Below are 27,549 nucleotides of genomic sequence, written 5' to 3'. Positions count from 1 at the left end.
TCCAAAAACCTATCTCAGCCTTGAATATACTCAACGACTGAGCATCCACTGCCCTCCGGGGGGGGTAGACAATTCCAAAGATTCACCACCCTCTGAGTGAAGAAATTCCTCCTCATCTCTGTCCTAAATCGCCCACCCCTTATCCTGAGACTATGCCCCCTAGTTCTAGACTCTCCAGCCATGGGAAACAGCCTCTCCGCACCTACCCTGTCAAGCCCTCTCATAATTTCATACGTTTCAATGAGATCACCTCTCATTTTTCTAAACTCCAGAGAATATAAGCCCAGTCTTCTCAATCACTCCTCATAGGACAACCCTCTCATCCCAGGAATTATTGCTTTGTTGCACCGCCTCTAAGGCAAGTATATCCTTCCTTAGGTTAGGAGACGAAAACTGTACACAGTACTCCAGGTGTGGTCTCACCGGAGCCCTGTACAATTGTATAAAGTGGGGAACAATTGTGTACAATTGTAGCAAGATTTCCTTACTCTTGTACTCCAACCCTCTCGCAATAAAAGCCAACACACCATTTGCCTTCCTAATTGCTTGCTGTACCTGCATATTAACTTCGTGTTTCGTGGACAAGGACACCCAAATCTCTCTGAACGTGAACATTTAATAGTTTCTCACCATTTAAAAACTATTCTGTTTTTCTATCCTTCCTACCAAAGTGAATAACCTCATATTTCCCCACATTATACTTCATCTGCTACCTTCTTGCCCACTCACTTAACCCATCTATATCCCAATGCAGACTCATTGTGTCCTCCTCACAGCTTACTTTCCCACCGAGCTTTGTATAGTCAGCAAGCATGGATACATTGCACTCGGCCCCTTCATCTAAGACGTTAATATAGCTTGTAAATAGCTGGGGCCCCAGTACTGATCCTTGCAGCACCCCACCAGTCACAGCCTGCCAAACTGAAAATGACCAGTTTATCCCTACTGTCTGTTTGCTGTCCATTAACTAATCCTCTATCCATGCTATTATATTACCCCCAACCCCATGAGTCCTTATCTTGTGTAACAACCTTTTGTGTGGCACCTTATTGAATGCCTTTTGAAAATCCAAATGTACTGGTTCCCCTTTATCTACCCTGCTAATTACATCCACAAAAAACACGATTTCCCTTTCATAAAACCATGTTGACTCTGCCTAATCATAAGAATGGATTCCAGCATTTTCCTGACGACTGATATCAGGCCAACTGGCCTGTCGTTCCCTGTTTTCTCTCTGTCCCTTTCTTGAATTCTGGTATTGTTCCCAGTTTGCTGCTCTTAAATATAATGGCCTATAAATTTGGCCACTAACCGGCCTACTAAGCTCCCAATCTGGCGGGCAGGAAGTGCAGGCTCATTTCTGGACAGAAATTCGTCGCACAGCATATTGGGAAAGGCAAAAAAAATTGTCGTAATGTGTTCATGCTTGGAACAAGCATTAAGCCCTTTGCATATGCAAATAAGGGACCTAGTGCCTGTTTGAGGCCCACACTGCAAGTTTAGTTTGCCCTGAGGTGGCTGCACTCAGTAAAACCAGATCTCAGGACCGCCTGCTACCAAAAAGGTAAGTTTTTGAAAATTATTTACCTGATTGTAGAGCCTGGAGGAGCAGGAGTGCTCATCCCGACCCCACATTTAAAGAACGCTGGTCACTCTAACCCCTGCCCTGATCGCGCTGCTCCCCCTAATCCATCTTTTGATTTCCTGACCTGGTCTGCAATCTCTCTCCTCCCGCCAGCCTCTGTGCCTCTGATCCCTCTCCCCTCCCCAAAGATAGGTGCGCCCGAATTTCTGCCCCAATATAAACAACCAGCTGATCTGCCAATGGAATTTGTGTCTTCTTTCACCACCATATTTTGGTACCTGAGTTTGGTTTGAGTGGGACATTATCAGGTGACTTGAAGGGAAGGTGAGTCTGGTGTTTCTTTCATTCCGTGAGGAGGATATCCACTCATTTGTGCATAGTATTGTTCTACAAGAAAGCAGCTGTATCCAGGTTCAATTAAACCAAGCCCTTGGAGTATATGTGGCAATGTTAGCGATAAAACAAAGGGCATAATTTTAGCCGGGGGGTTGGGGCAGGCGGGGGGGGGTGGAATTCCTGACGGGAAACCTAGAAGTAACTGGAGGTCATTGCTATTTTGACGTAAGGATGTTGTTTTTTTTACTTTTTTGCCAGTTTCCCGCCTGACAGGCCAGCCTGATTGACTGAGAGCCAGCCCGTCAGACGGGAGAAGAGCCAGGAAGAGGATGTGATCAGCAAGTGTTAGATTGGGGGTCAGGGTCATGGGGAGGGGTCACCGGGGGTCAGTCATCGGGGGGGGGGGGGGGGGGTCAGGTTCGGGGGCTAACATGAGGTCGGAGGTCGTGGTGGGGGAGTCAGAGATCGCGGTGGGGGGAGTCGGAGATAGTGGGGGCGGGGGGGTGGTGGGGGTTGCTGCAGGTAGACTTGGGACTGGGGGAAGCATTCATGCTCCTCCGGGCTCACAAGCTGTGCTATGAAGGCATTTACCTGCAGTTTCAGGCCTTCTCGCCTCCTCTCGCAAGACGTGAAGGAGAAGGCCCGGGAATCCCGGCCCCCTGGGGGCCAAAATCAAAAAAGCTTTGAAAATGGAGGCACACAGCCTTCTTGAAAACTTTTAATGCTCGACCCACCTCCTAAGAGCGGATTGGTCGTCCGTCCCTCGTCCCGACCCCGTGAAAACCGGAAATGGACGGGATGGAGGCGGTTTGGGGGCAGGTTTTAGATTTTTCTAATTGTCACTGCCCCCCCCCCCCCCACTCCCTTCCCCCCCACTCCCACCCATCTGTTTTTCCAGGCTAAAATAATGCCAAAAGCCTTTCTCAGTGACCAAATATAAATGAAAGATTTAGATTTATATGTGTATTCTAAGGCCAGCTGAATCTTTCATGTGATGATCATGACAGACACATTCACTGTATCTTTTGGAAATGCTGTGAGCAGCGAGATTGAAATGATATTCACATATCAAAAAGGTACATTGAGTATACCTCCTCTCTCTGAAGCAAAATATTGGTCAGGTGAATTAATCCAGCTTCCTACTTAATTAAAACAATTTGCTGCAGTATGCAAACACACAACAATAGAGAAGTGGAAATATAGTACTCACCCAGTTAGAACACAATAATGAGGATCTGCAGTTAGTGGAGAAACTAACTACTCTCACCAGTCTCATTGAACCTTCTCACCAGTTCGTCATTGACCCCTCTCACCGGTCCCTCTTTGACCCTTCTCACCGGTCCCTCGTTGACCCCTCTCAAGAAAGGGTTGCCAGTTGAATCGTCTTTGAGTGGGTTGTCCAGAAATTTGTGAACTGTAGATTGAACAACCATGAGGCTGGAATTTCCTCCATTCAATTTATGTCTAAATTATGCCAAAATTTCCTGAGAATCTCATCAGCATACGTCCGTATGTAAAAACAAAGCAGAAATCAGCGTTAACAATTGGGGCACAATTGGGGTGTACGGCACCTTTGTCTCTCTTTATCCTATTGATGTTATGAAAATGAAAGTCTGAAGCAATAAACCATGATTTATGCACATTAAGCACAAATTCTGATGCAATAAAAAAGCATTCAAAAATACATTGCAGGACTCAGTCAGGAGAAATGATAGTTAAAAAAAGACATTATAAAACATCAAATAGCAACTTCAGGTCTTGCTACGTCAAAAAATTTGGAAATAAATTTACGCCCATTCAGAACAAGCTTAAATGTATTCTCTGGTCTATTGAATGGGGTGGAGCTGTGAACCAAGTGGGATTTTGGCAGAGGTAACTGGAGAGCAAATAATCAAGGAAATTCCTGTGTAACGACATTTCAGTGCAAATCAGTGACGTGCGAATGTCCTCGGGGGTGGGGGAATGTGATTTGTAACAAGGATGAGAATTTTACAATCGAGGTTTTGCCATTCTGGGAGCCAGTGTAGGTCAGCGAGCACACGAGTGATGGGTGAACAGGACTTGGTGCAAGTTAGGATACGGGCAGCAGAGTTTTGGATGAACTCAAGTTTACAGAGGGTACAAGGAGGCCGGCCAGGAGAGCACTGGAATAATCGAGTCTAGAGGTAACGAAGCCATGGATGTGGGTTTCAGCAACAAATGTGCTAAAGCAGAGGCAGAGACGGGCGATGTTACGGAGCCGGAAGTAGGCGGTCTAGGTGATGGAGAGGATATGGGTAATTTCCCGATTTTATGCACATCTGAAATTTGCAATGCACACCATTTCCCAATCATAATGGTTGGAAAGTCAAGGTCAAATCATCCCCAACTTTCCCATATCCATTGCTAGTGGGCAATGAAGAGCATGATCAGAAAATGTGTCTGTCCGTTTACTGCATCCAAAATGGACAGCCAAGTTGGACTATAGGTGGATGCAAGTGCATGACTATAGTCTGCTCAACTGGGAGGATGACAGGAGTGCTGCCCTACTTAAAATTAAAAAACAATTTATGCATTTTATAATAATTAGATCACTTTATTTGACAGAGGATTTATAATAATGATTCCACTACTAACTTAAGTGTACAGTTTCCCTATTACCATCATATATTTGCTAAGTTTGTGGATGATATGAAGATCTGTGTGATTGTAAGAACTGAAAATGAAAATAAATGACTCCAAGCGGACCTTGATGCGATGGGGACTGGGGTCGTGTTTGGAAAATTACATTTAACTTGAATAAATGTGGTGTTATTAACATGGGCTGGACCAGTGCTAAACATACTTGTACCCAACAGGGTAAAGAACTAAAGTCTGTTAAGAAGGAATGAGATCTTGGCATTATTGTACTTAATTCCCTTAAGGTTCATGACAAGTGCTGTGAAGCAATAGTTAGGTTACATTGCCAGGACAATTCGTTATAAAACAATACACACTATTTTGGCCTTGTATAAGACTTTGGTTAGACCTCTCTTAGAATACAGTGCCAAGTTTTGGTCCCCTCACAAAGTAGGTGACATAGAGGCATTGTAAAAGATTCAGAGGAGGGCCACAAAAATAATACCTACCCTGAAACACTTCAGTTATGCAGGTAGGCTTAAAAACCTAGGTCTCTTTACTTTAGAGAAGCATAATCTCCAGGGTGATCTGATAGAGGTGTTTAAAATAATGAAGGGACAAGACCGTGTTCACGTAGATAGATTATTTCAATTCTATACCTGCATACCTTCAAAAGAGAACTGGACCTTTTCTGGGCTGGAGCGGAGATCATGCTGTACAAAAGTTAGGCAGAATAGTAAGTAATATAAATTGTGGTCAATATGTCCTCTTGGATTAGTTTTGATCACCTTAAAGGGATTGGAAAGGCATTTTTTTCTCCCTAAATTGGCCCTAGGTTTATAAAAATCTGGTTTTCTACCTCTCCCAGGAGGTCACATGACTGTTGGGTGTTGTAAATCATGATGCTTAGGGCATCATGGCTGTATGAGGCAGGCTTAATGCACCAGCTGGTCTTTTTAAAGTCAAGTTAATGGTCCTATAATTTCCTGGTTTTTACTTATTGCCCTTTTTGAATGTTGGCACCACATGCGGCTCCTTCCAGTCCATGGGTGCAATCCCAGACCCGAGCAAGCAATTAAATATACGAGCACGGGGCTCATTGATCACAGCTCCCATTTACTTTTAGAGCAGTTTCAAGTGCATGCCAACAGGATGTGTTTTGAGACCCCTTATTTTTTCCAGGTCTATATCCGCATCCACATTGACACTTTCAACTATCGAGTTAGCTGCACAATGTATTATTGGTAACTCAGCATCCTCTTCTGAAATAAAGACTGATGCAAAGTAGCCATTTAAAACCTCTGCTATATCTTGGGAGTCCACCTGAATCTGCCCTGAGGAATCCTACAATGGCCTTAAACAGTCCTTAATGGCCCTGGTTTTCCAGAAGTATATGGGGCAAGATAAAGCAGAAAAAGAAAGCTTACGACTGTCACAGAAAACTAAATACTGCAGAAAGCCTAGAGGAGTATAGAAAGTACAGGGATGATGCAAAAAAGGAAATAAGGAAAGCAAAGAGAGGACATGAAAAAATATTTGCTAGTAAGATTAATGAAAGCCCAAAGATGTTTTATCAGTACATTAAGAACAAGAGGATAGCTAAGGAAAAGGTGGGACCTATCAGGGATGATAAGGGTAACTTGTGTGTAGAAGCAGAGGATGTGGGTAGGGTTTTAAATGAATATTTTATCTCCGTATTAACAAAGGAAAGAGATGATCCGGACATAGTAGTCGAAGAGGAGAGGTGTGAAATATTGGAGAAGGTGAACAAAACAGGAGAGGAAGTACTGGAAGGACTGGAATTCTTGAAAGTTGATAAGTCACCAGGGCCAGATGGATTGTTTCCTAGGCTATTGAAGGAAGCCAGGGAGGAAATAGTGGATGCTCTGAGGATCATTTTCCAATCCTCACTAGATACAGGGGAGGTACCGGAGGACTGGAAGACGGCAAACGTAGTAACATTGTTTAAAAAGGGTACGAGGGAAAGGCCGAACAATTATAGGCCGGTCAGTCTTACCTCGGTGGTGGGCAAACTATTCGAATCAATACTGAGAGATAGGATAAACTGTCACTTGGAAAGGCACTGTTTAATCAGGGATAATCAGAATGGATTTGTTCAGGGACGGTCACGCCTTACAAATCTGATTAAATTCTTTGAGGGAGTGACAAGGAGGATTGATGAGAGTAGTGCAGTGGATGTTGTCTACATGGATTTTAGTAAGGCATTTGACAAGGTCCCACATGGCAGACTGGTCAGAAAGGCAAAAGCCCATGGGATACAGGGAAATGTGGCGAATTGGATCCAAAATTGGCTCAGTAACAGGAAACAAAGGGTAAAAGTCGATGGATGTCTTTGCGAATCTGTTTCCAGTGGTGTGCCACAAGGCTCAGTGTTGGGTCCCTTGCTGTTTGTGGTATATATTAATGATTTGGACTTGAATGTAGGGGGCATGTTTGGCAAATTTGCAGACGACACAAAAATTGGCTGTGTAGTAGATAGTGAAGAGGATAGCTGTAGACTCCAAGAAGATATCAATGGGTTGTTGGAGTGGGCGGAAAAGTGGCAAATGGAGTTCAACCCGGAGAAGTGTGAAGTAATGCACTTAGGGAGGGCAAACAGTAAAAGGGAATACGCAGTAAACGGGAATATATTGAGAGGGGTAGAGGAAGTGAGAGACCTTGGAGTGCATGTGCACAGGTCCCTGAAGGTGGCAGTACAGGTAGATAAGGTTGTGAAGAAGGCATATGGAGTGCTCTCTGTTATTAGCCGAGGTATAGAATATAAAAGCAGGGATGTAATGATGGAACTGTATAAAACGCTGGTAAGGCGTCAACTGGAGTATTGTGCGCAGTTCTGCTCACCACAAGGACGTAATTGCTCTGGAGAGAGTGCAGAGAAGATTTACAAGAATATTGCCAGGGCTTGAAAATTGCAGTTACGAGGAGAGATTGGATAGGCTGGTGTTGTTTTCCTTGGAGCAGAGGAGGCTGAGAGGTGACTTGATTGGGGTGTATAAAATTATGAGGGGCCAGATAGAGTAGACAGGAAGTACCTGTTTCCACTCATGGAGAGTTCAAGAACTGGAGGACATAGATTTAAGCTGATTGGCGGAAGGATTAGAGGGCACATGAGGAAAAGCTTTTTTACCCAGAGGGTGGTGGGTGTATAGAATTCGCTGCCCGAATTGGTGGTCGAGGCAGGGACCCTCAACTCTTTTAAAAAGTACCTGGACCTGCACCTAAAGTGCTGTAAGCTTCAGGACTACGGACCGGGTGCTGGAAGGTGGGATTAGAATGGGCACCTGGTTGTTCTTTGAGCCGGCGCGGAAATGATGGGCCGAATGGCCCCCTTCTCTGCTGTATCTTTTCTTTGGTTCTATGGACCCCTAACATAAGAACATAAGAAATAGGAGCAGGAGTAGGCCAATCGGCCCCTTGAGCCTGCTCCGCCATTCAATAAGATCATGGCTGATCTGATCCTAACCTCAAATTTAGATTCATGTCCAATTTCCTGCCTGCTCCCCGTAACCCCTAATTCCCTTTACTTCTAGGAAACTGTCTATTTCTGTTTTAAATTTATTTAATGATATAGCTTCCACAGCTTCCTGGGGCAGCAAATTCCACAGACCCTCTGAGTGAAGAAGTTTCTCCTCATCTCAATTTTGAAAGAGCAGCCCCTTATTCTAAGATTATGCCCCCTAGTTCTAGTTTCACCCATCCTTGGGAACATCCTTACCGCATCCATCCGATCAAGCCCCTTCACAATCTTATATGTTTCAATAAGATCGCCTCTCATTCTTCTGAACTCCAATGAGTAGAGTCCCAATCTGCTCAACCTCTCCTCATATGTCCACCCCCTCATCCCCGGGATTAACCGAGTGAACCTTCTTTGTACTGCCTTGAGAGCAAGTATGTCTTTTCTTAAGTATGGACACCAAAACTGTATGCAGTATTCCAGGTGCGGTCTCACCAATACCTTATATAACTGCAGCAATACCTCCCTGTTTTTATATTCTATCCCCCTAGCAATAAAAGCCAACATTCCATTGGCTTTCTTGATCACCTGCTGCACCTGCATTCTAATTTTTTGATTTTCTTGCACGAGGACCCCCAGATCCCTTTGTACTGCAGTACTTTCCAGTTTCTCGCCATTAAGATAATAACTTGCTCTCTGATTTTTCCTGCCAAAGTGCATAACCTCACATTTTCCCAATATTGTATTGCATCTGCCAAATCTCCGCCCACTCACCCAGCCTGTCTATATCCCCTTGTAGGTTTTTAATGTCCTCCTCACTCTCTACTTTCCCTCCCATCTTTGTATCATCTGCAAACTTTGATATGTTACACTCGGTCCCCTCCTCCAAATCGTTAATATAGATTGTAAAGAGTTGGGGACCCAGCACCGACCCCTGCGGAACACCACTGGCTACTGGTTGCCAGTCCGAGAATGAACCATTTATCCCAACCCTCTGCTTCCTGTTAGATAACCAATCCTCCACCCATGCCAGAATATTACCCCCAATCCAGTGATTCTTTATCTTGAGCAATAATCTTTTATGTGGCACCTTGTCGAATGCCTTCTGGAAGTCTAAATACACTACGTCCACTGGTTCCCCTTTATCCACCCTGTACGTTATGTCCTCAAAGAACTCAAGCAAATTTGTCAGACATGACTTCCCCTTCGTAAAGCCATGCTGACTTTGTCTTATTAAATTATGTTTATCCAAATGTTCCGCTACTGTCTCCTTAATAATAGACTCCAAAATTTTACCCACCACAGATGTTAGGCTAACTGGTCTATAATTTCCAGCTTTCTGCCTACTACCCTTTTTAAATAAGGGTGTTACATTAGCAGTTTTCCAATCTGCCGGGACCTTTGCCGAGTCCAGAGAATTTTGGAAAATTATTACCAAAGCATCCACAATCCCTACTGCCACTTCCCTCAAGACCCTAGGATGTAAGCCATCAGGTCCAGGGGATTTATCCGCCTTGGGTCCCATTAATTTACTGAGTACCAATTCCTTAGTGATTTTAATCGTATTTAGCTCATCCCCCCCTAGAGCCCCCTGTTTGTCCAGTGTTGGGATATTCTTAGTGTCCTCTACCGTAAAGACTGAAACAAAATATTTGTTCAGCATTTTTGCCATCTCCATGTTTCCCACCATTAATTTCCCGGTCTCATCCTCTAAGGGTCCTACGTTTGCCTTAGCCACCATTTTTCTTTTTATATAACTATAGAAACTCTTGCTATCTGTTTTCATATTTTTTGCTAGTTTATTTTTATAATCTATCTTCCCTTTCTTAATCAATCCTTTAGTTACTTTTTGCTGTCTTTTGAAGACTTCCCAATCTTCTATCCTCCCACTAAGTTTGGCTACCTTATATGTCCTTGTTTTTAGTCGGATACTATCCTTAATTTATTTACTGAGCCACGGATGGCTGTCATTTCTTTTACACCCTAAATAGCAAAGAAAGATTTTGCTATTGCTACCACAGCTGTCCACAGTCTTCTTCTCGTTCACCTGAGGAAGGAGGAAGCCTCCGAAAGCTTGTGAATTTAAAATAAAATTGCTGGACTATAACTTGGTGTTGTAAAATTGTTTACAATTCTTCTCCAGTGACCTTTTAGCTTCTGTAACAGAAGTTTTGGCTGCCTTTAGCTGAGCTCAATACCTTCCCTGTTCTCCTGAGAACTATCTTCTTTAAGACTGTAAAAGTAATTTTGCTCAAGTCAGATTTGTTCTCACAGATGCCCATTAGCCACTTTGGCTTTGTTTATCATGTACCCATCTTTTAACTCTCGGGACATCCTTTTGATAATGGATGGTTTTAAAGGTATTCCATTTAATGTCCCTCCCAGTCGGTCTGCCAAATCGACCTAATTCAAGACCTGTTATCTTTACGAATTTAGTCCTCTTGACATCTGGGTCAAATAATGTTTGAGGCACAGGGAAATACTAAATTATACTGTAGGAAGGTTTGGAGAATACTTGAGTGAACATTTTGGAATTTGGCTCCCTCCGAACCATCATGGATCATAGTAAGGTTGTTCCAAGATAGTGAATTGTGAAATACTTTTCACTGAGAGCCTGATTGTCTATTCTTACCTGTATTATCGGTCAGTTACAGAATGCCAGTATACTTGTACAAAAAATAAAGTACTTAGTTGGCTCTAAAACACTTTGGGATGTCTTGAGGTCGTGAAAGGCGCTAGACAAATCTAAGTCTTTCTTTTTAGCAGACTGCTAGGATTCTAATGTTGCTTTGTGTGTGTTTTTCACAGGGTATTCTCTTCAGTACCCCTGACTGTCTAAAAACTCCTCAAGATCTGGTCAAGCTATATCAGCATGAGTCTAATCGTGTCTACAGGGATAAGATGGTGGAAGAGAAAGACTTTGGCATCTTTGATAAAATCCAGACAGAATTGGTGAACAAGTTCTTTGATGTACGCACTGCAGCTTAAGGGTTTTAGCAATACAAGCCTGATAATGAGGACATCTCTGGAATTCAAGACATTCCTTTTAACTCATTCTGCAAACACTATGGAAAACATAGGAAATTAATTTGTTTGAAGCTATCCCAATGATATAGATGGTATGCACAATGTGGTAAGAACGTGCCAAATTTGATCCTCAGTCTCTGCTGCACCAGGCGAGATCAAACAGTATGGCAGTAGGAACATTCAATAGTTATCTGACCTGAATGCCCCTGGATTAGGAAGGGTAAAAATCAGCCAGGATTCTCATTGCTGATTGCTATCAAATGATACCTTCTGGGAAGTTAGTGCATGTGAAAGTTGGTTTTGCATTGGATAGGCTTCCCACAATCTTGGCATCACTGAGGCTTAAAGTTTTCACTCTTATGATATTTTGACACCAGCGGTAGCCTATTTATTGTAAATAGGAAATCGCCCAGCATCAAAATAATGCCAATTGGAACATCTAGGCTTCACTGTCTTGACTCACCACATAAAGTATGGACACTTGGGTGCGGCACTGCAGGATATCCAGTGTCTGTGAAGCCATGCTCCAACTTGAGTGGACATCTTCAGAAAAGGTGGAGAGAAAACTGGGGAGTGAGGAATTGTGTTTAAGCAGATAAACATTTCCCATTTAGATACAAATAGAAATAAACAAAAATATGTCCATTCTTCAAAACGTCTACTCTCAGTCTGCATCCTGTGCTCTACAGGTCAATTAAGAGGGCATCACAGTATGGTAGGACACACTAGTATTCTAATGTGTGTGCTGTGATTTGCCACGGTGAGATTCTTGGTCTTGGCCATGCCATTAAACAGCACAGAGAGCAGAAACCAACCCTATCTCTCCCATGACTTCCGTTGTCCACTTTCTACAGAGCACCAGAGGACTGGAAGACAACCATTAGCCAATCCATTCTGCCACAGAATGGTGCATGGATCCCTATTGAGAGGGGGAAAAGAAATAGAAATTAAAAATGGGCAAAAATAATTCTTTAAAAATTCAGAAACTTGGTGTCTTTTGTTAACATAGACTTACTATGTGCAAGCCTCCCTCCTCTCTTCACCGCACTCCAACCCCGACCCCGTCACAAATTTCGACATATGCTTGTGACAGAGACAATGCAACGTGCAAGATTCAGCCAGAATCCAGATTTAATTTCTTCTGAGAAGGTTCATTCTATTTTTCCAATGGGATTATTTGCTGGGATATTGGGGGTAATTTTAACTTTGATCACTAGGCAAAAAAGTGAATTGGCAACCTGTTTTACACCTCGCCCAGTTTGCTTTTCCATGCCGTTTTTCACCCAGCAATAAGTTACAATTACCCCTAATGAGCGCTCTGTTTTCGTGCCGAGGTAATTGCTGTTTATGCATTTAACCTGCTGAAGGCGTAATGATGCTAACCCTACTCAATCAAAATATTGTACCAGTATTCAAAGTGTAAGGAAAACTAACCACTGAGGTTAAAAAGCCCCAAACTGATTTCTCATAAAAAAGTGACCTATAGCTTTTGCTTCCTAGGACATGGAGGAGACACTGGAACAGGCTAAAATTATGAACATCTACTGCCATTTTGCTCATGGGGTTGGTGAACCCAAGTACATGCCTGTCCAGGGCTGGGAGCCCCTAAACAAAGTCCTGATGGAAACTCTAGACAGTTACAATGAAGTGAATGCTGCCATGAGCCTGGTTCTTTTTGAGGACGCCATGAGCCACATGTAAGAATACATACATTAATTAATTTTTTTAAATGTTATTTTTTTTTCTCACTGTACTACTGTTAGTGATGCAAAAGAGATGTAAAAATGGAGTCTTGTTCTCATTGTTTGATTTGTTGCAGCTGCCGAATTAACAGGATTTTGGAGTCTCCTAGAGGAAACGCCCTGCTTGTTGGCGTTGGTGGAAGTGGTAAACAGAGTCTTACCAGGCTTGCGGCCTACATCAGTTCATTGGAGGTCTTCCAGATCACTTTAAGAAAAGGCTACGGCATTCCTGATCTAAAGGTAAGTGGGAGCCAGGAGCATTTCAGTCCCTGTAACACAGGCTGACCCAAGGTTGCACACAACGAAAAAAGGGCATGTGGTCTGTCCAACCCCACTTCTTCCATTGAACTAGGGAGAATTTGTACTGTCAGGGAGAGAAATAACCACAGTTAAACCTTCAAGGAGGAAAAACTTTTCATTGCCATTTCTCCCTGACTCCCATGGCAACCAAAAGGTAATCAACTCCTGAGTGACCACTGTAGAAACATGGGTTTACGTGTAGAATTATTCAAGCTGACTAATAGACTTTTTACGGATCAGATTTTTTCTGCTAGTGTTAGAAGAAATAAAACTGTGCACTAAGGTGACATGGAATGGGGAGAAGCCGTGCTTGTGATCACAGGACTTCCTGCAGTGAGTTTCCCGTCTCGGGAAGGTACCAAGGTGACAGCAGCTTCCCCACAGGAATGAAAGGGAAAATCAGAGGGACAGTCAGCCTGAGCTTTTCTCACATATTTCCTTGTAGCTGGTTATACAGTAACATTGACAGGTCACCTGACCATACTTACAGCCAGAGACATGGAGCAGAGAGAGTGAAGACGCAAATATATATTTTGGTGCAGTGGGGGGGAAAACAGAAATTCATCAGGGATTTCTCTCAACATAATTCTGGCAGGAGATCGTAGAGCCCCACCACCCCGGAAAACCAGTTGCACCGTTTCTGTGCCTTGTAAGAGGCACAACCTTTCAAGGCAAATGATGGCAAGGGAGAAGAGCCAGGGCAGGGACTCGCTACACCGGGAGTTCCCACTCCTTCGCCTAATTGGGAATCCAGCTAATCAGAGGAAGCTGGCACACCTAGTGAGGTGAATGTGGGTCCCACCAGTGAGGTCAAGGGCAGAAAAGCAGCCTGGATCCACGAAGAAACATCATCACCTGAAATTTCTGCAGGATTCTCCTGATCTCCCACTGTAACTCCAGTAACAGATCAGTGGAAACCCTGGAGAAACAGTGTAAAAGGCAGTTTTTAGCCACTTTACAGTTTCTTTGGTATTCCTGCCAATCTTCCCCCAAATTTACAGGGGGGAGATTGGGAAATTCCAGGCACAGATGATTTAAAAAAACATTGCAAGATTGACCACTTTGTTCAGGGGGTCAAGGGGAATGTGACCAGGGTTGGGCAGGCCTGGGCAACCTCCCTGTCCCAAGGGCATCGGAGATGATGAGGTGCATATGTCTGTCTGTTCCCCGTTAATAAGGTGCCATCCCGCTGACCCCACAAACTCCAGCAGGGTCAGTACTGGAGGGCACTGGTGTGCCATATAATGTGCAACCAACAAGTTCTTCTAAAGGAAATATATACCTCAGTTTCTCAGCTGATGTACGCTCCTTCCTACTGGGAATTAATTGTGGCCTGGACAGGCTAAGGAGAGGAAATGAAAATGAAAGCAAATAGTTATGTGTAGCTAATCTGATTGGCTGGTACTCATTTCTAGAGCATACAGAAACCCCAATTATATGGTCAATAAAATGTAATGAATACTTCATTGAATAAAGGATGAACTTGCATTTATACAGCGCCTTTCACGACCTCAGGATGTCCCAAAGTGCTTTACAGCCAGTGAAGTACTTTTGAAGTGTAGTCACTGTTATAATGTAGGATGTTAAAAGCAGATTTTGTACGATGGTTGCTTACAAATGAGCACAGAACATTTAAAATGCTTAAAGCAGTACCCTGCATCTTATATAATAATGGATCCTGGGAGTGTTTACAGGCAATAATCTCATTGTAGGAATTAAATGGTTTATCTGCTGAATGAGGTGTCTTCGTCCTGAAGGACATAGCTGCCAGTCTGGGTCAGTGTCAGGTGCTGAGAGAACCAACACAAAGGAATAACTTGCTTGACCTCGTCCTGTCCAACCTACCAGTCGCAGTCATGTCTGTATACATGTTAAAATTGGTAGAAGCGGTCACCACACAGTCCTTGTGAAAACAAAGTCTCATCTCCACAGTGAGGACACTCCATCATATAGCATGATACTACCGCTGTGCTAAATGGGACAGACTAAGGACAGATCTAGCAACCCAAAACTGGGCATTAATCAGCAGCTGCACCAGACTTGTGCACTACTGCAATTCATAAACTCATGGCCTGGCATCAAGCCAGGAGATCAACTCTGGTTCAATGGGGAACGTAGAAAGGCATGCCAGAAGCAGCACCAAGAAAGGGGCACTAAGATGGTGAACCTACAACGCAGGGCTACCTAAATGCCCCAAATACAGATAGTTATGACAGAGCTAAGCTGTCCTACAACCAATGGATCCAAGTAAAGCTGTGTAGCTCTACCAGCTGAGAATGGTGGTGGACAATCAGGCAACTAATGGGAGGAGGAGGCTCCATGAACATTCCCACCCTCAGCTAATGCGAGTACAAGAGACAAGGAGGAAGTGTTTGCAAGCATTCTCCTGAGGTCCTCAACATCATAGATGTCAATCTCCATGTAACATTAAGAAGTGGCTGAGTACACTGGAAACAGAAAAGGCTATCGGCCCTGTTAACTTCCTGGCTGTGGTGCTGAAGACTTGCGCACCAGAACTAGCCGACCCCCTAGCCAAGCTACTCCAGTGCAACTATGACAACCGGCATCTACCCGAAAATGTGGCATATTGCCCAAGTATGTCCTAGTCACAAAAAGTAGCAACAAACCTAATTAAGCCAATTAACATCCTAACAGCCTCCCCTCAATCATCAGCAAAGTGATGGAAGAAGTAGTCAATAGTGCCATCAAGCGACACCAATAACTTGCTTCCTGATGCATGGTTTGAATGCCAGAGGAAAGGTGGGAGGAGCTGCCCTCAACATTAAGGAAACATCCAGGAGTATAGCATTAGGGAGCCCTGGAAAAACTGAGATCAAAGGGGACCAATGGTGAACATACCCAACTGGAAGAGAGCCAATTTTAGTGATTTGAGAAGGGATCGAGCACAGGTAGACTGGAAACAGAGGTCATAGATTTAAAATAATTGGCAAAAGAACGAGTGGGGAAATGAAGATACTTTTTCCACACAGAGAGTTGTTATGATCTGGAACGCACCATCTGAAAGGGTGATGGAAGAAGATTCTATAGGAACTTTCAAAAGGCAATTGGACATGTAGTAGAAGAGGACTAATTTGCATAGTTACAGTGGAAAAGCTGCAGTGTGGGACTAAATTGGACTGCTCTTTTGAAAAGCCAGCACGGGCACGATGGGCAGAATGGCCTCCTTCTGTGCTGTAAGATTCTAATGGGAAACCTCTCCAGTGGCTAGAGTTATACCTGACACAAAGGAAGATGGTTGTGGTTGTCCGAGGCCAATCATAGCAGCCCCAGAGCATCATTACTGGATGGGTAGCATCCTTAGCCAAACCATTTCCAGCTGCTTCATCATTGACCAACCCTCTATTATAACATCAGGGGTGGGGTTCTGCCACCGGTAATTCTACAGTGCTCAACTCCATTCATAGCTTGTCCCATAATCGAGCAGCCCATGCCAGCCTACAGCAGCATGGTCAGCATCTAGGCTTGAGCTGACAAGTGGCAGGTAAGATTGGTGCCACATAAGTGGCAGGCATGGCCATCTCCAATATAAAAATGGCCAACCATCTTCCCCTGACCTTCAACAGTACCACCATTGCGGAGGCCCCAACATCAACATTCTGGGGGCTATCGTTGACCAGAAGCTTAACTGGACCAATCATATCAACACCATGGCTACAAGAGCGGGGCAGAGGCTGGGGACTCTGCAATGAATAGCTGACCTCCTGACCCCTCAATTCCTCTCCAGTAACTACAACTCGTCAGGAATGTGAAGGAAAACTCATCACTCACCTGACTGAAAGCAGCTTCAACAACACTCAGGAAGCTCAACACCACCCAGGACAAAGCAGTTGATTTCATTGGAACCCCTGCCAATTAACTCAGTATCCACCATCTCCCCCACTGGTAAAATGTGGCTGTAAGGTATACAATCTACAGGATATCCTGTAGCATCTCACCAGGTTACTTCAACAACACCCGTCAGCCCAGGTGAGAAGGACAAGAGCAGCAACATCATGGGAACACCATTATTATTTTTTTTTTTTTATTCGTTCACGGGATGTGGGCGTCGCTGGCAAGGCCAGCATTTATTGCCCATCCCTAATTGCCCTCGAGAAGGTGGTGGTGAGCCGCCTTCTTGAACCGCTGCAGTCCGTGTGGTGACGGTTCTCCCACAGTGCTGTTGGGAAGGGAGTTCCAGGATTTTGACCCAGCGACAATGAAGGAACGGCGATATATTTCCAAGTCGGGATGGTGTGTGACTTGGAGGGGAACGTGCAGGTGGTGTTGTTCCCATGCGCCTGCTGCCCTTGTCCTTCTAGGTGGTAGAGGTCGCGGGTTTGGGAGGTGCTGTCGAAGAAGCCTTGGCGAGTTGCTGCAGTGCATCCTGTGGATGGTGCACACTGCAGCCACAGTGCGCCGGTGGTGAAGGGAGTGAATGTTTAGGGTGGTGGATGGGGCGCCAATCAAGCGGGCTGCTTTATCTTGGATGGTGTCGAGCTTCTTGAGTGTTGTTGGAGCTGCACTCATCCAGGCAAGTGGAGAGTATTCCATCACACTCCTGACTTGTGCCTTGTAGATGGTGGAAAGGCTTTGGGGAGTCAGGAGGTGAGTCACTCGCCGCAGAATACCCAGCCTCTGACCTGCTCTCGTAGCCACAGTATTTATATGGCTGGTCCAGTTAAGTTTCTGGTCAATGGTGACCCCCAGGATGTTGATGGTGGGGGATTCGGTGATGGTAATGCCGTTGAATGTCAAGGGGAGGTGGTTAGACTCTCTCTTGTTGGAGATGGTCATTGCCTGGCACTTATCTGGCGCGAATGTTACTTGCCACTTATCTGCAAGTTGCTTCCAATTACAAAGCATCCTGACTTGGACATGTATCACAGTTCGTTCATTGGGTCAAATTCAAGGAATCCTCTACCTAACATCATTATGGGAGCACCATCAGCACAAGGACTGAAGCAGTTCAAGGAGAAGGCTGACAATCTTCCCAGGGCAACTATGATGGGCAATAAATTTAGCCTTGCCAGCATCGCCACACCCTGAGAACACATTAACAAAAAATGTTCCTGTTGTCTGGCTTCCTCCTAACTCTCAATCCCATCCTGGAAGCTGTTTCCCCACACCAGCCTGAGCTATTTTGACCACTTTTTCTAGCCACTGACGCTACACTCAGTCTAGGAAAACCCAGGCTACTGTCTGATTCTCATCTTTGGCCCCGGCCTACAGGCCCACTCGCTGTTCCCACACGAACCCAAGTTATTTATATTCACATATGTACATTGCATCACCTGAATAGTTTGCGAAAATTATATAATGGAAAAGAACCTCAGTTCAAAATGTAGAAAGATTTAAGGCGCAATGGCCTCGAAATTCCTTGGACGATCCCTATGGTCATAGATGGATTACACCTTTCATTTTCCTCCAGCGTCCATGCCACCTGTGTGTGTGGAATCAGTGAGCGGGTGCCTGGCCTGGACCCCATCGTGGAGCTCACTTTTATCCATCTGAAGGCCCGTACACTTCAACTCACTCAGCTACCAGCTTCCAGAGATACACCAAGTCCTGACTGAACCAGGTTTGTGGTGCAGGGATTCCCCGCCTCTGGCTCCACCTCCCTTCCTTGGTAGCATTTGCCTTGTAAGGACACAATGGAGATTCTGCCCCTTACCAGGCAAATTGGAAACTCCCGGAAATGGCAGAGACTCGGCACACTCCCTGCAGATTTTTAGATCCAATAATATTTGGGAGAATTTGCTGACTTCAACTGCAATAACTGTTGGAATGACCTGGTTTCAATGGCAGGCTGCTTCATGCATCTATTCTGAAAAAATGGGTTGCAAAATGGGAAAAAAGCCTCCAACTGACTGACCAAGCTGTACAGCAGGTACCAAAAATGTGCTGTAATCAGCCTGATCTTATGACAGTTTTGGGATAATCTTGAGTCAATAAATCACAGAGGTAATGCTAGCTTTCAGGTGAGTGCTGACCTTTTCTTTCTCAAGAGAGATGACCCACGATAGTGAGACTGTCATATTCAGTCAGATGGTGATAAATTTGATGGTCAAGTGTTCGTGGCCATGAGGTGTCAGTTATCCTTTTGTGAGATACTGTAATGTGTCCATTAGGTTTAATGCACTGGTGGTCTGCAGCATGAATTACAGTCCAGTTGGATTTCAGTGTAAATAGTGCCTGTTTAGTACGTTAGGCACTTGAGCCTCATCAGTTGAACTAGGATGTCTAACTCCCAGCAGCCTTATTCGTGAGCTGACTGCAACCAATTGTATTGTTGCTGATGAACACGAGCAGTGAATGTCAGCTGACAACGGGATCAAATTCGGTCATGATGCCCCCACAGTCAAACAGCCTGCCAGCACTCCAGGCTCACACGTGAAGAACTCCCCCACTTCGGTGGGGTGACAGTCATTGCCGCAAATGCAATCATACCCCAGCATGAATCATAGTATCACAGTAAGTATAGCACAGGAGGCAGCCGTACAGTCCATCGTGCCTGTGCCGGCTGTTTGAAAGAGCTATCCAATTAGTTCCATTCCCCTGCATGTTCCCCATAGTCCTGTAAATTTTTCCCTTCAAATATTTATCCAATTCAAACAACTGAAGTCTTTCATCCCTGGTACCATTCTCGTAAATCTCCTCTGCACCTCTCTAAGGCCTTGACATACTTCCTAAAGTGTGGTTCCCAGTATTGGACACAATACTCCAGCTAAGGCCTAGTCATTGTTTTATAAAGGTTTTGTATAACTTCCTTGCTTTTGTACTCTGTGGGGCCGATTTTAATTTGCAATTGCGGGTGTGTTGGGGATGGGGGGGGCTGCGAAAATCGGTAAAATCCCGAGCGGGTTTGGAAGCCGGCTCCAAGCCGTTCACTTCTGGGGTTGTCACAGACGCACCTGTGTGCACGCATGCTTCACGAATCCGGAAGCCCCGCCAGCAATTAAAACCAACGGGAAGATAGTTAGACCACTTATTGACATGGTTAATCTTGTTTAACCTGTTAATTTTGTGGAGATTGAGTCAGGGTTGCAATTTTAATTCAGTCTCAGCATGTTTCCCGTGCTGTGGGAAACACTCCATGTTAAAGGAGACATTTTTTCAGGCAGCAGCCAGTTGGGCATTTAAATGCCTGTTTGACAGATGGGGATAAAAGGTGAGTTCGTGCAGCAGGGCACTCAGGTGTCTCAGACAAACTTTTGGCTGGGAGATCTTTGTGTTTAGACTGAAAATTCTTGATTTACACTCAGAATTCTTCTGTTTACACATATTTACCAACTTTTTGGACCCCCTCAAACTGACACCATCAGGATGGGGGGGCGTGATGGCTGCATTTACCACTACGTCCGAGGACGAACAACATCACCAGCCTCGCCTGGCATGCACTTCCGCCATTTGGAGCTCCATAACACAGTACTTCGTCACAGGCACCTGCACACGAGCACAGAGGGCAACAACAGAGGGAGTGCCATCCGTCACAGGAGGCAGTGCCCTCGCCAGAGGGTCTACAGACCAAAGCTCAGCTTCCTGGATCTCTCTGAGGAGCAGTGCATGCGGAGGCTCAGTGTGAGTATCATAGTAAGTATAGACATCTGCAGCCTCCTTCATGCCGAGCTGTTCCCAACTGGGCCTGGCAGCATCTCATTATCTGTCACATTTAAAGTCATCACTGCCCTCAACTTCTTCGTTTCTGGATCATTCCAAGGTGCCACGGTGACATCAGCGGAGTCTCTCAGTCGACTGCATACAAGTGCATAAGGCAGGTCACCGTCAGCTTGTTTCGCAGGGCCTCGCACTAAATCAACTTCACCATGGACGACCTTAGCCAGACGGAGAGGGCAGTGGGATTCCACTCTGTGGCTGGCTTCCCATGGGTGCAGGGTGTGATCGATTGCACCCATATAGCAATCCGAGCACATCCACATGAGCCAGGACTGTTCATCAACAGAAAGGGATATCACTCCATCAACGCTCAGCTTGATTGTGACCACCGCAAAAGATTCCTTAACGTGTGCGCCAGATTCCCTGGCAGCTGCCACAATTTGTTCATTCTGAGGGAATCCAACATCCCAGGCCTCTTCCACGCACCGAACACACTTAAGGGCTGGCTCCTCGGGGACAAGGAATATCCCCTGTACATGTGGCTCATGGCACCTCTGAGGAACCCCATCACCGAGCAACAGCGTCGATATGACGACAGCCACATCGCCACCAGGGCTACAATTGTGCATGCTACAGGGCTGCTCAAGATGCGATTTAGGTGCCTTGATCGTTCTGGGGGAGCGCTTCAATACACACCAGACAGAGTGGGACGCAATATAGTAGCATGTTATGTTTTTTTTTCATTCGTTCACGGGATGTGGGCGTCGCTGGCGAGGCCAGCATTTATTGCTCATCCCTAATTGCCCTCGAGAAGGTGGTGGTGAGCCGCCTTCTTGAACCGCTGCAGTCCGTGTGGTGACGGTTCTCCCACAGTGCTGTTAGGAAGGGAGTTCCAGGATTTTGACCCAGCGACAATGAAGGAACGGCGATATATTTCCAAGTCGGGATGGTGTGTGACTTGGAGGGGAACGTGCAGGTGGTGTTGTTCCCATGCGCCTGCTGCTCTTATCCTTCTAGGTGGTAGAGGTCGCGGGTTTGGAAGGTGCTGTCGAAGAAGCCTTGGCGAGTTGCTGCAGTGCATCCTGTGGATGGTGCACACTGCAGCCACAGTGCGCCGGTGGTGAAGGGAGTGAATGTTTAGGGTGGTGGATGGGGTGCCAATCAAGCGGGCTGCTTTATCTTGGATGGTGTCGAGCTTCTTGAGTGTTGTTGGAGCTGCACTCATCCAGGCAAGTGGAGAGTATTCCATCACACTCCTGACTTGTGCCTTGTAGATGGTGGAAAGGCTTTGGGGAGTCAGGAGGTGAGTCACTCGCCGCAGAATACCCAGCCTCTGACCTGCTCTCGTAGCCACAGTATTTATATGGCTGGTCCAGTTAAGTTTCTGGTCAATGGTGACCCCCAGGATGTTGATGGTGGGGGATTCGGCGATGGTAATGCCGTTGAATGTCAAGGGGAGGTGGTTAGACTCTCTCTTGTTGGAGATGGTCATTGCCTGGCACTTATCTGGCGCGAATGTTACTTGCCACTTATGAGCCCAAGCCTGGATGTTGTCCAGGTCTTGCTGCATGCAGGCTCGGACTGCTTCATTATCTGAGGGGTTGCGAATGGAACTGAACGCTGTGCAGTCATCAGCGAACATCCCCATTTCTGACCTTATGATGGAGGGAAGGTCATTGATGAAGCAGCTGAAGATGGTTGGGCCTAGGACACTGCCCTGAGGAACTCCTGCAGCAATGCCCTGGGGCTGAGATGATTGGCCTCCAACAACCACTACCATCTTCCTTTGTGCTAGGTATGACTCCAGCCACTGGAGAGTTTTCCCCCTGATTCCCATTGACTTCAATTTTACTAGGGCTCCTTGGTGCCACACTCGGTCAAATGCTGCCTTGATGTTAAGGACAGTCACTCTCACCTCACCTCTGGAATTCAGCTCTTTTGTCCATGTTTGGACCAAGGCTGTAATGAGGTCTGGAGCCGAGTTGTCCTGGCGGAACCCAAACTGAGCATCGGTGAGCAGGTTATTGGTTAGTAAGTGCCGCTTGATAGCACTGTCGACGACACCTTCCATCACTTTGCTGATGATTGAGAGTAGACTGATGGGGCGGTAATTGGCACAACAGAGAGAGTGCCGGTTGAGGATGCCCCATCCACTCCTGCCATTCATGTTGAGGACAAGGAGGAGGCGGTGGAGAAGAAGGAGGAGGAACCTGCTCACCTGGCTGCTCGTGAGGCCAGGAAGTCACTGATATGTGACGTGGTTAGGGTGGAAGCTGGAAAAGTGGCCATAGCGAGGTGTTCGTCATCCTTTTCCAGCTTCCACCCTAACCACTTTTCCAGCTTCCACCCTAACCACGTCAAAGAGGCCATCCCCTATGGACAGGCCCTGCGAATACACAGGGTCTGCTCAGACGAGGAGGAACGCGATGGACACCTACAGACGCTGAAAGACGCCCTAGTAAGAACGGGATATGATGCTCGACTCATCGATCGACAGTTCCGACGGGCCACAGCGAAAAATCGCGTAGACCTCCTCAGAAGACTAACACGGGACGCAACCAACAGAGTACCCTTCGTCGTCCAGTACTTCCCCGGAGCGGAGAAACTACGCCATGTTCTCCGCAACCTTCAACATGTCATCAATGATGACGAACACCTCGCTATGGCCATCCCCACACCTCCACTACTCGCCGTTAAACAGCCACCCAACCTCAAACAAACCATCGTTCGCAGCAAATTACCCAGCCTTCAGGAGAACAGCGTCCACGACACCACACAACCCTGCCACGGTAACCTCTGCAAGACATGGCAGATCATCGACACAGATACCAACATCACACGAGAGGACACCACCCACCAGGTGCACGGTTCATACTCCTGTGACTCGGCCAACGTTGTCTACCTCATACGTTGCAGGAAAGGATGCCCCAGAGCATGGTACATTGGCGAGACCATGCAGACGCTGCGACAACGGATGAACGGACACCGCGCAACAATCGCCAAACAGGAGGGTTCTCTCCCTGTCGGGGAACACTTCAGCAGTCATGGACATTCAGCCACCGACCTTCGGGTCAGCATACTCCAAGGCGGCCTTCGAGACACACGACAACGCAAAATCGTTGAGCAGAAATTGATAGCCAAGTTCCGCACCCATGAGGACGGCCTCAACCGGGATTCTTGGGTTCATGTCACACTACACGTAACCCCACCAGCGAACAAATGATATCTGTTTTTAATATAACGGGTTATTGACTGTCTTCCTTCTCTCTCTCTCTCTCTCTCTCTCCTTTTTTTGGGGGGTTTGTATATTCGGTGGCCTTTTTAGGTGACACCTTTCTGTCTGCTCACTGTGATTGCCTTGGCAACGGGCAGTAATCACCAGGCATTGTTCTGTGATTTTAAAATGCGAAGGATTCGAAAATCTCATTTCTACACCGTTCACCTGACGAAGGAGGAAGCCTCCAAAAGCTTGTGGAATTTAAAATAAATTTGTTGGACTATAACTTGGTGTTGTAAGATTGTTTACAATTGTCAACCCCAGTCCATCACCGGCATCTCCACATCATCTCGAACCAGGCCTTGGTGGCAGAGGCAGGGCACTTCCTTCCGTCCGCGGGGTAAAACACTTCCCTCCTCCTCATCCCGGCCAGTAGCTGCTGCAGTGAGGCATCATTAAACCTTGGAGCAGCCTTGCCCCTGTGCTGCTCCATTGTGCCGTTTTGTTTTTTGCTGCAGCAAAAGCCTTTGGAGCAATGGCCCTTTAAATAGAGCCGCTCCAGCTGACAGCCTGTCATGTGGGTGTGCAGTTCCCCCACTGCGCAGCTTCCGGACGGCAAACCCGGAAGCCACGTTAAGGGCCACCAATTGACTCGCGATCGCTTGGGGAACAGTAAGATTTTATTAGTCAGGTTACCCGCGCGCCCATTAATGCCTCCGCTACCATCCCGCCGCCCGTTGAAAATCGAGCCTTATGCCTCTATTTATAAAGCCCAGGATCGTGTATGCCTTTTTAACAGCCTTCTCAACTTGTTCCATCACCTTCAAAGACTGGTGTACGTACACCCCCAGGCCTCTCTCTTCCAGCATCCCCTTTAAAATTGTACCATTCAGTGTGAATGAGATAAACGGTGAAAACCAAAAATATGAAATAAAAACAGAGAATGCTGTAAATATATAGCATGTCGATCTGCATTTGAAAAGAGTAAAGAGACTTTACTTTAAGTGAGTCAGACACATCAAGAGAAGAAAAAAAGGAGTCTCCCCTCCTCAAAGGAATAACGTGGTTAAATATATTCTTTTGAATGTCTCATATCTGCTTTCTGCAGAACTAACCTTGTACATCCTTTCACAATCTAAAACCAATGCAGTGGAGTGTCGTACAGGATGTTTTGACTCTGTTCAAAACACTTATACAGCTAATAAATTCCTCTCTGCATTTCTGTGTTCTGTCCTTTAAAACCAGGTTTATATTAGATGTAAAACACTTAGGGCTGTGGCAAAATCCAGACATTAACCAAACTTCTAAATGCATGTAATTAATGAAAGTGAAAAATATATGAATGAAAAGGACATGGACTACTCGAAAGTAAAAATACTCAATTAGAAGAGTTGTAAACAATTTTACAACACCAAGTTATAGTCCAGCAATTTTATTTTAAATTCACAAGCTTTCGGAGACTTCCTCCTTCCTCAGGTAAATGTTCAGGAGCTCGATTAGAAGAGGGCCAATTTCAATGGGATGAGAACAGATCTGGCCCGGGTAAATTGATATCAAAGATTGGCAGACAAAACTGTAATTGCACAATGGGTGGCCTTTAAAGAGGAGATGGTTCGGGTACAGTCTCGGCACACTCCCACGAGGCAGAAAGGTAGGGCAACCAAAGCCAGAGCTCCCTGGATGACAAAAGAGATAGTGAGTAAGATGAAGGGGAAAAAACGAGCCTATGGCAGATGTCAGGTTGATAACACTGTGAGAACCAGGCAGAATATCGAAAGTTCAGAGGGGAGTGAAAAAGGAAATAAGAGGGGCAAAGAGAGAGTATGAGAATAGACTGGCAGCCGGCATAAAAGGAAATCCACGGCTTCTACAGATATGTAAACAGTAAATGGGTATTAAGAGGAGAGATGGGGCCGATTAGGGACTGTAAAGGAGATCTACTCATGGAGGCAGAGGGCATGGCCTAGGTACTAAATGAGTACTTTGCATCTGTCTTTATCAAGGAAGAAGATGCCAAGGAAGAGGTACTTGAAAGGCTAGCTGTACTTAAAGTAGATAAGTCACCCGGTCCGGATGGGATGCATCCTAGGTTGCTGAGGGAAGTAAGGGTGAAAATTACAGAGGTACTGGCCATAATCTTCCAAACATCTGTAGATACGGGGGTGGTGCGAGAGGTCTGGAGAATTGCAAATGTTACACCCTTGTTCAAAAAAAAGTGTAAGGATAAGCCCAGCAACTATAGGCCAGTCAGTTTAACCTCTGTGGTGGGGAAACTTTTAGAAACGATAATCGGGACAGAATTAACAGTCACTTGGACGAGTGTGGATTGATTAGGGAAAGCCAGCATGGATTTGTTAAAGGCAAATCGTGTTTAACTAACTTGATGAGGTAAGAGAGAGGATAGATGAGGGCAATGCAGTTGATAGGTTGTATATGGACTTCCAAAGGGCGTTTGATAAAGTGCCGCATGGTAGGTTTATCATCAAGGTTGCGGCCCATGGAATAAAGGGGGCAGTAGCAACATGGATACAGAATTGGCTACGTGACAGGAAACAGAGAGTAGCGGTGAACGGTTGTTTTTGGGACTGGAGGGAGGTGTACAGTTGGTGTTCCCCAGGGGTCGGTGCTGGGACCACTGCTTTTCTTGATATATAATAAAGATATGGACCTGGGTGTACAGGGTACAATTTCAAAATTTGCAGATGACACAAAACTTGGAAGGGTAGTAAACAGTGAGCAGGATAGTGATAGACGTCAAGAGGATATAGACATGCTGGTGGCATGGGCAGACAAATGTCAGATGAATTATAACCCAGAAAAATTCGAAGTGATACATTTCGGTAGGAAGAACGAGGAAAGGCAATATAAACGAGAGGGCACAACTCTAAAAGGGGTACAGGAACAGAGAGATCTGGGGGTATATGTGCACAAATCGTTGAAGGTGACAGGGCAGGTTGAGAATGTCGCTTAAAAAGCATACAGAATCCTGGGCTTTATAAATAGAGGCATAGAGCATAAAAGTGTGAAAGTCATGATGAACTTTTATAAAACACTGGTTCGGCCACAACTGGAGTATTGTATCCAGTTCTGGGCACCGCACTTTGGGAAAGATGTGAAGGCCTGAGAGAAGGTGGAGAAGAGATTTATTAGAATGATTCGAAGGATGAGGGACTTCAATTACATGGATAGACTGGAGAAGCTGGGGTTTTTCTCCTTGGAACAGAGACGCGAGGAGATTTGATAGAGGTAATTAAAATCATGAAGGTTCTAGACAGAGTAGATCGAGAGAAACTGTTCCCATTGGTGGAAGGGTCAAGAACCAGAGGACATAGATTTAAGGTAATTGGCAAAAGGACCAAAGGTGACATGAGGAAAAACCTTTTTACACAGCAAGTGGTTAGGATCTGAAATGCATTGCCCAAGAGGTGGTGGAGGCAGATTCAATCATGGCCTTCAAAAGGGAAGTGGATAAGTACTTGAAAGGAAAAAAATTGCAGAGCTACGGGGATAGGGCGGGGGAGTGGGACTAGCTGGATTGCTCCTGCATAGAGCCAGCGCGGACTTGATGGGCTGAATGGCCTCCTTGCATGCTGTAACCTTTCTATGAATGAGCGTGTTCTTGATACTCGAAGAGGCCAGTGGTGCTAAAATATAA

The 27,549-nt window shown here is 45.6% G+C and overlaps 1 protein-coding gene across 1 annotated transcript in view; it reads left to right on the top strand.

Moving 5' to 3' along the window:
* LOC137341235 (dynein axonemal heavy chain 9-like) overlaps window positions 1–27,549 on the top strand; it is a 422,940-nt gene that overhangs the window by 189,535 nt on the left and 205,856 nt on the right. The window contains exons 42-44 of the mRNA XM_068004307.1: window positions 10,803–10,964; window positions 12,522–12,718; window positions 12,841–13,003. Coding sequence (XP_067860408.1) covers window positions 10,803–10,964; window positions 12,522–12,718; window positions 12,841–13,003 — 522 coding nt within the window. The remainder of the gene's footprint in view (window positions 1–10,802; window positions 10,965–12,521; window positions 12,719–12,840; window positions 13,004–27,549) is intronic.

This window comes from Heptranchias perlo, chromosome 23 (genome assembly GCF_035084215.1).
Source record: "Heptranchias perlo isolate sHepPer1 chromosome 23, sHepPer1.hap1, whole genome shotgun sequence".
NCBI classification, from domain to species: domain Eukaryota; kingdom Metazoa; phylum Chordata; class Chondrichthyes; order Hexanchiformes; family Hexanchidae; genus Heptranchias; species Heptranchias perlo.
Note: the sequence above shows the minus strand (reverse complement) of the source record. Positions and strands in the feature narration are given on the sequence as shown.